General features: G+C 43.0%; 1 protein-coding gene across 1 annotated transcript; it reads left to right on the forward strand.

Annotated features, from left to right (window-relative positions):
* The first annotated feature begins 244 nt into the window (after positions 1 to 244).
* Positions 245 to 9890, forward strand: LOC146965600 (NLR family CARD domain-containing protein 3-like). The gene is made up of 7 exons (XM_085765064.1): positions 245 to 488; positions 626 to 664; positions 1410 to 2593; positions 3720 to 3889; positions 4104 to 4277; positions 4369 to 4537; positions 9372 to 9890. Exons 1-7 carry the CDS (start codon positions 245 to 247, stop codon positions 9888 to 9890), a joined length of 2499 nt encoding a protein of 832 aa, XP_085621190.1.
* The last annotated feature ends 1999 nt before the right edge of the window (positions 9891 to 11889 follow it).

An 11889-nucleotide genomic window follows, 5' to 3' on the forward strand; every position in this document is an offset into this window, starting at 1 on the left:
ATGCAGAATTTTATATACTTAACGACTTTTTTAGTCCTCCAAATTTGACAGAGTGGTTAATAATATGTTTTCTTGTGGTATTATAAACTTAAAACACATATTTATTCTTGGTTTACCCGGTCTTTAATTACCAATCCAGGGATGTGATGGCACTAAATAGAGTCACATCCCTTACCATGATAAATGGTGGTATATCAGCCTTAGTGAAACAGTGTCACTAATCTGATTCTGTCAGGCAACAAAGATGGCGACGCCAGTGAAGGAGCAGCTGCTGCAGATTTTGATGAATTTGGGGACTGCAGAGCTGAAAAGCTTCCAGTGGTACCTGGAGAATGCTGACTTACTGGATGGTTTCCCTGCCATCCCAAAGTGTAAGCTGGAGGATGCAAGCAGAGAGAAAACGGTGGACTTGATGGTTGGCATGTACACTACTGAGAATGTTCTGCAGGTGGCAAGGTTCATTCTGAAGAAGATGGGAATTAATGAAGGTCAGTCATGGGAAGTGCAGCCAGTGTTTTACCTTTGTTATATTTCTTGTCTTTGTAACTATTTCCACACAGAGGACAAAGTCAACTGGGTTGGTCCTGCTACTCCTCATGATTAATGATTCCCTTTCCTCCAACAGGACAAGACCCGTCAGCAGCAGCAGCAGCAGCAGCAGCAGGTAAAGTTCAGCACCTTCTGTGAGGGGATGTCACATTTCACGGTTGTAGTCATCACCATGACTACATGAATTTAGATTCAAATATTTCTGTGTGTTTACATTCATTTACTATGACCTGTTGTTACGAGGACCTTTACCTAACTGTCCTATTATCTGTTGTTTATTCATTCAGAAGCGCTTCACAAATGCCAGCTTAAACTCAAATACAAGCTGAAGGAGAAGTTCCAGTGTGTGTTTGAGGGCATCGCTAAAGCCGGACACCCAACCCTTCTGAACCAGATCTACACAGAGCTCTACATCACAGAGGGAGAGGCTGGAGGGGTCAATGAGGAACATGAGGTCAGACAGATTGAAACAGCATCCAGGAAACCACACACAGAAACAACCATCAGACAAGAAGACATCTTTAAAGCCCCACCTGGAAGAGACCGACCAATCAGAAGAGTGATGACAAAGGGAGTGGCTGGCATTGGGAAAACAGTCTTAACACAGAAGTTCACTCTGGACTGGGCTGAAGACAAAACCAACCAGGACATACACTTCACATTTCCCTTCACCTTCAGAGAGCTGAATTTGCTGAAAGAGAGAAAGTTCAGCTTGGTGGAACTTGTTCATCACTTCTTCTCTGAAACCAAGTTTGATCAGTTCCAGGTGATCTTCATCTTTGACGGTCTGGACGAGTGTCGACTTCCTCTGGACTTCCACAACACTGAGATCCTGACTGATGTGACAGAGTCCACCTCAGTCAACGTGCTGCTGATCAACCTCATCAAGGGGTACCTGCTTCCCTCTGCTCGCCTCTGGATAACCACACGACCTGCAGCAGCCAATCAGATCCCTCCTCAGTATGTTGACATGGTGACAGAGGTCAGAGGGTTCACTGACCCACAGAAGGAGGAGTACTTCAGGAAGAGGTTCAGAGATGAAGAACAGGCCAGAAGGATCATCTCCCACATCAAGACCTCACGAAGCCTCCACATCATGTGCCACATCCCAGTCTTCTGCTGGATCACTGCTACAGTTCTGGAGGAGCTGTTGAAGACCAGAGAGGGAGGAGAGCTGCCCAAGACCCTGACTGAGATGTACATCCACTTCCTGGTGGTTCATCTGAAACTGAAGAAGGCCAAGTATGATGGAGGAGCTGAGACAGATCCACACTGGAGTCCAGAGAGCAGGAAGATGATTGAGACTCTGGGAAAACTGGCTTTTGAGCAGCTGCAGAAAGGAAACCTGATCTTCTATGAGTCAGACCTGACAAAGTGTGGCATCGATATCAGAGCAGCCTCAGTGTACTCAGGGGTGTTCACACAGATCTTTAAAGAGGAGAGAGCCCTGTACCCGGTCCAGGACAAGGTGTTCTGCTTCGTCCATCTGAGTGTTCAGGAGTTTCTGGCTGCTCTTCATGTCCATCTGACCTTCATCAACTCTGGACTCAACCTGATGATGAAGACTGAAACAACAGGAGTCAAATCTGCAGAGACAATCTTCTACCAGAGCGCTGTGGACGAGGCCTTACATAGTCCAAATGGACACCTGGACTTGTTCCTCCGCTTCTTCTTGGGTCTTACACTGACGACCCATCAGAATCTCCTACGAGGTCTGATGACACCGACAGGAAGTGACCCACGGTCCAATCTGAAAACAGTCCAGTACATCAAGAAGAAGATCGAAGAGACTCCCTCTGCAGAGAAAAGCATCAACCTGTTCCACTGTCTGAATGAACTGAATGATCATTCTCTAGTGGAGAGGATCCAATGGTCCCTGAGCTCAGGAAGTCTCTCCACAGATGAACTGTCTCCTGCTCAATGGTCGGCTCTGGTCTTCATCTTACTGTCATCAGAAGAAGATCTGGACGAGTTTGACCTGAGGAAATACTCTGCTTCAGAGGAGGCTCTTCTGAGGCTGCTGCCAGTGGTCAAAGCCTCTAACAAAGCTCTGTAAGTGTAGAGATAGTTTGATTTATTCATCATTATATAAAAACACTGTCTTTATGATAGGGAAACTTCGAACGGCTGTGGAACCAGTGCTTGATAAATGTCAGTTTGCCTTCACCAAGAATCGCAGCACAAGTGGTGTCATAGTGACATAGTGAAACATACTAATTTAAGTGTTCACCAATCTGCGTGTGTGATGCCCACTTGCTGCATATTAACACGACCAAAACTGTTGAGATGCTGCTCGATCCTAGATCAGTGGGTGATCAAAGCCCAGTGGCCATCCATGGCCAACACATTGTGGAGTACCTTGGAGTCTTTGTTGACAGCGACTTGAGCTTGAGCACACAGGTGGCCAATGTCTGTGCCAATATTAATCAGTGTCTCTATATCTTACATAGGCTCAGAGTGTTTGGAGTTTGCAAAAACATTATGTTAATTTTTTATAGAGCAACAATGAGTCAGTACTCCAGTATGGTATCACCAGCTGGTGACATGTCCAGGTCACATGTCTGTTCTAATGATACAGGCTGTGGTCCTGAAATGTGTGTTTCTCTTCTATAATACACATTCTACATCTCGGAGGCAACATCGTTCCACATACGGACTCCCTTCCCCTTTCAAACGGGCAGAGCTCCTTGGGAAACAGTAGTGGAGACACCAAGGGAGAGTCAGGGTCTGACACACACGTGCACGAAAAAGACAAGCACACCGTTACAGCGTTGTGTTGTGATCGCACATGACGCGTGTCTGTATTGAAAGTAAAGAGTTTGTGTGCACACCAGCAGCGGAAAAGATATTTGTAAAATATAACACCTTACCACCTTCACCCTTTTCATGTCGCGCACCCCCTAGCGGCGGCTTGCACGCCACACGTTGGGAATCCCTGGTCTACTGTATGAGTGGGATTGTCCAGTGTTGGTCTGTGTTTACTCCACTAGTCTTTTAATCTGATGTACGTTTATACTGTATGTTGTTTTTACTGTATGTGCTGCAACCGCTCCTTATCTCTGGGACAAATTTCTCCCTGGTGGAGACCAACAAAGTAACCTAACCTTTTCAACAGGACAGAAAATAAATTCCTTTCTTCTTTAACTCCTCATGATCATCTCTTCAGACTGAGCGGCTGTAACCTCTCAGAGAGAAGCTGTGAAGCTCTGTCCTCAGTCCTCAGCTCCCAATCCTTTAGTCTGAGACACCTGGACCTGAGTAACAACAACCTGCAGGACTCAGGAGTGAAGCTGCTGTCTGGTGGACTGGAGAGTCCACACTGTAGACTGGAGACTCTCAGGTGAGGATCCATCCAGCTGTTTATCTGATGCCACACTAGTCTTTTAATCTGATGTACATTTATACTGTATGTTGTTTTTACTGTATGTGCTGCAACCGCTGCTTATCTCTGGGACAAATTTCTCCCTGGTGGAGACCAACAAAGTAACCTAACCTTTTCAACAGGATAGAAAATAATTCCTTTCTTCTTTAACTCCTCATGATCATCTCTTCAGACTGAGCGGCTGTAACCTCTCAGAGAGAAGCTGTGAAGCTCTGTCCTCAGTCCTCAGCTCCCAGTCCTCTAGTCTGAGACACCTGGACCTGAGTAACAACAACCTGCAGGACTCAGGAGTGAAGCTGCTGTCTGGTGGACTGGAGAGTCCACACTGTAGACTGGAGACTCTCAGGTGAGGATCCATCCAGCTGTTTATCTGATGCCACTTGAACACAGCAGCAGGTGTTGACAGAGGGTTCCTGAGTGTTGTCGTGTGTGTTCAGTCTGTCAGGATGTCTGGTCACAGAGGAAGGCTGTGCTTCTCTGGCCTCAGCTCTGAGCTCCAACCCCTCCCATCTGAGAGAGCTGGACCTGAGCTACAACCATCCAGGAGCCTCAGGGGTGGAGCTGCTGTCTGCTGGACTGGAGGATCCAGACTGGAGACTGGACTCTCTCAGGTATGGAGAGGCTGCTGCAGCCACACACACTGTCTGATAGAGGAGGAGGAGCTGGAACATTTTCTATGGCCCCGTTCACACCTGGTCACACCTGGTATTAACATCTGTCTCAGGTGAACCATGCATTGATGACATCAGATCCCATCACTCAGACCATATCCAGAGGTGGTGTAGGCCACAGTGAAGCTCCGCCCACTCCACTGACGTCCTCTGTCTCAGTCTGACTCGTCCCAACACAGTTTATACTGAAGCCAAAATCTCAGAGTGTTTCAAACATGAGCTGTGCAGCTTTCATCAGTCACAGTGATGAACTACTGGGATCAGGAGTTTCTCCTCATGATGACTTCAGTGTCTCATCATGACTCACTGTGTCATATTCAGGAGAAGAGATGTCAGTGATGAAAGCAGCTGTTGGCAGCTGTGCTCTGAGTCTCTCCAGATGTTTGGATCAGACTTTATTTCAGAGTGTATCAGGAAACATTTCAGCTGCAGCTGGTTGAACTGCTCCTGAACCAACAGAGTGTTTGACCTGAACAGTCCCAGAGACTGTAGACACCTGTTGAGTGTGGACACACTAACAACAACACAGCAACAAGAATCAAAGCATGTCCACTGCTCAGAGACATTCGTCTCCCAGCGTCTCCAACCAAGGAGGAAATAAGAGACAGAAACCAGGCGGCACCATCAGGTCTCTGTCTGGTCAGATATTGATGATCAATAATCAGCTCAGTCTCTCTGAGATCCTGGTCTTGTCCTGATGAGATGTGTTGTTGTGTTGAGGAGACAGTAAATCACAGTCTGACATCCAGCTGTCCTCACCGTCCAGAGGCCTGGAGCTGTCCATCAGAAGAGAGTGAGTGTAGTGAACAGTGTAATAATCAGTGTTTGTGGCCAGAGATGGACAGAGTACTCGACCCCAGTACTTGAGTAAGAGTACACAATACTACTGGTCAAAATTTACTCCGTTACAAGTAAAAGTAGCTTAGTCGACATGTTACTCGAGTAAGAGTAAAAAACTACTTGCTTTTAAAGGTATTTAAGTATCCAAAAGTACATGCTTTTAAATTTACTTTAAGTAAAAGTAAGAGTAAGAGTAAATTTCTTATTTTTCACATCAATGTATTACAATTTTTTTTTCTAAATGAATTTAAGGACCTTTTAAAGCAGAAGTAAGCGATCCGGTGGTTTTGGCTAACTTAAAGTGGAAAGAGATTAGTTGAACAGAAATGAGACATTTTGACAAGAAATAAGACATATTCTTGGAAAGATTTTTTTGCAGTTTTTGCAGTGCATCCACTCTTCACTGCTGCACTCTTCTTCTTTCCTGGTGCATTGTGGGATATCTGGGCTGGTCAGCTCCACCTGTTGTGTCTTCATCTTCTTTGCTGTGACGTGTGTTTGTGCAGCTTGAGAGTCAGAGAGTGAAAGTGTGTGTCTCACACTGCAGTGACATCACATGGAGAAAAGACATGATGAAGTGTTTCCTCCTCGTCTCCTCCTGCTCTGTATCATCACTAGATAAAGACTCCAGCTCCTTCTTCTCTGTGCTCAGTGTTCATCCAGACATACCAGCCTCCATGTGAACACAGTGATAAAACAGTGTGTGTGAGAGAGCCATGTAATGTCCATGTGTGCATGCTGACAGAGAAGGTGCTGCTCTGACCCCCCTCCTCCTTTCAGGGTGGAGCCTGCTGGAGTCCCATGGTTGACACCAGGTCTGAGGAAGTGTAAGTCCTTGACACACATTTTTAATCTTAGTCTCAGCACCAATACACTCCCAAAAGTTTGGAAATCTGCCTTTGTCCTCCCCCTGTTAAAAGGGGGTGACCCTTCTGATCTGACGTAAATAACTACAGGCCTATTTCAAAATTATGCATTGTTGCTAAAATATTGGAAAAATAATCAGTGAACAACTAAAAGATTTTTTAGACTCAAATAGTATTTTAAATAACTTCCAATCTGGCTTCAGGAAGCAACACAGCACGGTCACGGCTGCCCTGAAAGTTTTTAATGATTTAATTGAAGCACTTGATCTTAAAAAAGTATGTGTTGCCCTTTTTATCGATCTCTCTAAAGCTTTCGACACAGTTGATCACAAGATATTGATCAAAATCTTGAGAAAAATTGGCATTTCTAACCAGGCTTCCACCTGGTTTGCTGATTACCTGTCTAACAGGACTCAGGCAGTCCAGTTAGCCAATGTCACATCATCCTCACTCGAGATCACTAAAGGTGTGCCCCAGGGGTCGGTCCTTGGACCTATTTTATTTTCTATTTATATAAATGATCTCTGTGTCAATTTGTCAAATGCTGCTTACCACTTTTATGCTGACGACACTGTCATTTATTGTTGTGCGTCCTCTGTTGTGCATGCATATGAGCTGTTACAGTCTGCTTTTAATGTTGTACAGGCCTGACTACAAAGTCTCAAACTGGTTTTAAACACCAGCAAATCAAAAATAATGGTCTTCTCAAAAGCTACCTACTCAACTGAAAATGTACCCTCTGTAATAACTGCTCAAGGAAACCCATTCGAGGTTGTTACTAAGTATAAATACTTAGGTTTCCTCCTAGATACGGAGCTTTCGTTTAAATTGCACATTGATAACTTGGTAAAAAAACTCAGGCTAAAGCTTGGCTTCTTTTATAGAAATCGTGTGTGTTTCTCTCTGCGTGTGCGTAAATTGCTTGTGTCGTCAACTTTCCTACCAGTAGTTGACTATGGAGATGTGTTGTACATGTGTGCTTCGTCCAAAAGCCTAGCAGCTTTGGACACTGTATATCACAGTGCATTAAGGTTTTTCACTGGTTGTGGTCGTCTCACTCATCACTGTCAGCTCTACTCGAAGTCCGGGTGGCCATCTCTGAGCACCCGGAGAGAAACTCATTGGTTGCTTATGATCTATAAGGCTCTCCTTGGTATGGTTCCTCCCTACCTCTGTTCACTCCTCCGTCGAACAGAAAATCGATATGCCTTAAGGTCCAGTGATATCTATTGTTTGAGCATTTCTAGAGTGCGAACCGAATTAGGGAAAAAAGCGTTTAGTTATGCCGCTCCATTAACATGGAACAACCTCCAGGCCAAACTGAAATTGTCTGAACTTGTATCTCTTGGTGTATTTCGACACTTCTTAAAGGTCCGACAACAAAAATCATTTGAGCGGTGCCTTTGCTGACCAACCTTGTCACCTTGACCTCCTGCTCCCTGCACTTTTTGTTTTAACCTCCATTGTAACATGGCCCTATTTAATATAATGTAATACTGTAATGTATATTGTTGTATATTGTATTTTGTAATTTATAATGTTGACGACGTGTGCTGCTGCCCTCTTGGCCAGGTCGCCCTTGAAAATGAGATCTCGATCTCAACGGGTCTTTTACCTGGTTAAATAAAGGCTAAAAAAAAATGATTCATGGAAACGAGGGATGCACATGTTGAACCGTTTAACCGTTAACCAATAACAAGAACTTTGACCGATTAATACTATCAGTTTTTTTTTTATTAGCTCCTTGCCGTCAACTAATGGGGGCGTGTCGACACGTGCAGATTTCCACGTGCCTTCAGTCATATCTCGCGGTAAAAAGTTCCACAGGAGGACTGACAGTATGTGCAGCAGCCCCCATGAAGGAAGGTCAGACCATAATGTAGCTACACAGACATAGATGTGCATCACCTGTAACAACGGTGCTGAAAACAATGAAAAAAGTAAATAAAAGAGGAGGCTGATGCAGCTCTCCTGCAGCTCCACAGAGGAGCTCTGCTGCTCCTTCAGTCTGGTGTTTGGCTGCACTTTGTAAATAAAACAGTTCTACACTGGACGATCTAACCTCCATATGAGAGATCAGCTGAGACAGAGCAGAGTGGATGTGGCACTGATCAGCTGTCACAGGGCACTTGTGTATTTAAAGGGATAGTTCAACATTTAATCAAATTGGCCCATTGCCATAACCCCTATAGTCATAGCAGTAGGTTCATTACCTTTAATTGTCGGTGCAAGCTCTTTTTAGAACGGCGGAGCAGAGCCGTGAGCTGCTCAGAGCTACGCTACGGAGGCTCATGGGATTTCTTGGTTTCCCTCATCAAACTCATCAAATACACAATCCAACAACTCCACAACGCTCTGGTGGACAAGTTGTGACCTGCACATTCACCACACTATGAGATAATAACACAACGTTACCAGACAGAGTTGTTTTAGAGGGGAAATACAGAGACTGTTGATGAAAAACTGTCCCTGAAGGCAACGTGCATCAGCGGTTTTGCATGAAATTCCCTCTAAAACAACTCTGTCTGGTAACGTTGTGTTATTATCTCATAGCGTGGTGAATGTGCAGGTCACAACTTGTCCACAAAAGCGTTTTGGATTTTTGGGATTTTGTATTTGATGAGTTTGATGAGGGAAACCAAGAAATCCCAGGAGCCTCCGTAGCGTAGCTCTGAGCAGCTCACGGCTCTGCTCCGCCGTTCTAAAAAAATAGCTTGCACCGACAATTAAAGGTAATGAACCTACTGCTATGACTATAGGGATTATGGCAATGGGCCAATTTGTCAAAATGTTGAACTATCCCTTTAACGACAAAAATAATAATAAATGGAGCGTCGTAATCTTATCGGTTAACGGTTAATAATCGGTTAACGAGCGTCGGTTATCGGTCAGAAAAGAAATTCAAAATGTGCATCCCTACTGGAAACAAAGCAGCACATTCAACCATCTTCACACTGTCACATCACTGACCTCATGAGTCTTCATCAAACTGTCAATAACTGATCAATGATCAATAACTGCAGCTGTGTCTTGTTCTCTCCATCAGATTCCTGTCCACTCACAATCGACACAAACACAGTGCACACAAACATCAAACTGTCTGACAACAACAGGAAGGCAACATATGTGAAGGAGCGTCAGTCATATCCTCGTCATCCAGACAGATTTGACCCGTTGCCTCAGCTGCTGTGTTCAACTGGTCTGACTGGTCGCTGCTACTGGGAGGTCGAGAGGAGAGGAGAGGTTTATATATCAGTGAGTTACAGAGGAATCAGCAGGAAAGGAGACAGTGATGTCTGTTGGTTTGGAGGGAACGATCAGTCCTGGAGTCTGAGATGCTCTGATGATGATGGTTACACTGTCTGGCACAATAACACCTCCTCCTCCTCCTCCTCCTCCTCCTATTCCTCTGTCTCTAACAGAGTAGCAGTGTATGTGGACTGTCCTGCTGGCTCTCTGTCCTTCTACAGAGTCTCCTCTGACTCACTGATCCACATCTACACCTTCAACACCACCTTCACTCAACCTCTCTATCCTGGGTTTTTCCTCCTCAGTCCTGATTCGTCAGTGAGTCTGTGTTGAGTGAAGCAGAGTCTCCTCCTGTCACAGAAACCTTCTCTCTGTTGAACAGACAGTTCAGTCTCTACACGTCTGTCTCAGTCTCTCACTCACGTCGTTTTCACAGGACAGAGATGAACACAGTTTAATAATGAACTCATCAGCGTCATGGCAACAGAAAAATCACTGGGACCTGAAAAACAAGAAGAAGTTTATGAGAATCACTGAGAAGAGTTTCAAAAATCAACTGATTTAATCCATGAATGTAAATAATCCGATGTGAAATAAACAAAAACGTGATTTAAAAAAGAATCAGTAAATAAATGAATTAATAAACAAACATTTACATGTCGACATTTATTACTGGATTTATTTTGAGATTCATTTCCTGGCAGATTTTAATTCATTCATTTAAGGATTTATTTATTTATTCATTCAAGTTCTCATTACAAATCCACACACACACACACACACACACACACACACACACACACACACACACACACACACACACACACACACACACACACACACACACACACACCAGCATTGTGGGTGTTATGCTGACACAGGTTTTTATCAGAGAATCTAATGTGTGTGTTTACGATTATTGCTGATCATCGATCACCTTCAGATCAACAGAGCTGAAACTTTGACTGTGTGTTAGCATGTGTTAGCATGTGTTAGCACATCTGGGCTAACCCTAACCCTAATTGATTTTCTAATTAGCTGAGGAGCTGATCCAGGCTCCTCCCCCTCTCATCACTGCTGGTGTAAAAGAGTTAAAATGCACCTTTATTATTTATTATATTTGGTTTGATTCAACAGTGGACTGACTGTGTTCCCAGTCACGTTGCTCAGACTAGAGCCAGAAACCACTGAACTCTGAAACACAGTGAAGTGAGCCTGCAGTCCAGCCTGGTCATGTGACCTTCTACCTGAACACACCACTTTCATATGAGTCTTCATTCATGTTCATGCCCTGTCCCCTTGTGGTTGTTAGGTGGCACTGCGTTACATTGATAATAATATGAACAGGTGAGTGTTAAATGTTCACTGTTTCAGGTCTGAATCTCATCACATAATCCATCATTTATTATCATTTAAAAACATAATTATAAACCAAAGACTAGAAATTAAATCATGTGTCAATTTGTTTTTTGTTTCTTAACTAAATGAAAAATGTATCTCTAATAAACATAAGTCTGTGATTTACTTTCAAACCAAAAGAGAATAAGATATTTTTGATGCCACAATCAAGCAATTAAATTCAATTGCAAATGCGGCCTCTTTGTTTTGTTTTTCTTTTAAAATCTTTTTATAATTATTTATTATGAAACCAGAAACGATATTCATATAGGTGTATCTGATTTTTAATTCTAAACCAAAGACTGGAAACAAAATCATTTGTAACAGAAAGAAAGAAAATCCAAAAAATGAAAAAAATAAAAATAAATAAAGAATCTTTATAATTATTCCTTTCATTTTATTTCATTTTTTATTGAACCTTTATTTATTCAGGTACTCTCATTAAGATATGGTGTCTCATCTGCATTCTCATTTGACTGAGACAGTAGCTCAGTGCACACACAGGAAGAGGACATCAAGAGTGAAAAAATCTAAATAAAAGCCGAATAAAAGAAACTGTCAAACACCAAAGATGCACCATTTGAAAGTTTTTGTTTTTTCTATTCTGATGCCAAAAGGTTTTTTCCATTTTCATTTTGAAACAGTAGATTTACAGGTTTTTTCCTTTATAAAAATAACAAATGTGAATTATGTGATGATACCCAAACCATTTCAGTCTTAGAAACCCATCAGCTGTGTAGCCGACCATCTTGGTAACTTAATAAACTTAATACTAATAGATTAATACTCAGAGTTGTGTATCAGTGTTGGTGGATGTGACTGTTTAGGGTTAATATACCTACATTATTAGTATTATTTACATGTTTAATATGATTTACATTCAGTACAGCTCATGTTTAGAGTGTGGTAATAATTGTCTGTGTGTTTATGGTGA

Source organism: Trachurus japonicus, chromosome 21 (genome assembly GCF_045865225.1).
Source record: "Trachurus japonicus isolate A0001 chromosome 21, Traja_1.0".
In the NCBI taxonomy this organism is placed as follows: Eukaryota; Metazoa; Chordata; class Actinopteri; order Carangiformes; family Carangidae; genus Trachurus; species Trachurus japonicus.

Excerpts from the sequence above, each read along its gene's own strand:
- LOC146965600 (XM_085765064.1), top strand. The coding sequence starts at position 245 with ATGGCGACGCCAGTGAAGGAGCAGCTGCTGCAGATTTTGATGAATTTG. Across the intron at positions 2,594-3,719 it reads CAGTGGTCAAAGCCTCTAAC|AGCGGCTGTAACCTCTCAGA; the intron begins AAAGCTCTGTAA and ends CTCTTCAGACTG. Across the intron at positions 4,278-4,368 it reads TGTAGACTGGAGACTCTCAG|TCTGTCAGGATGTCTGGTCA; the intron begins GTGAGGATCCAT and ends GTGTGTGTTCAG.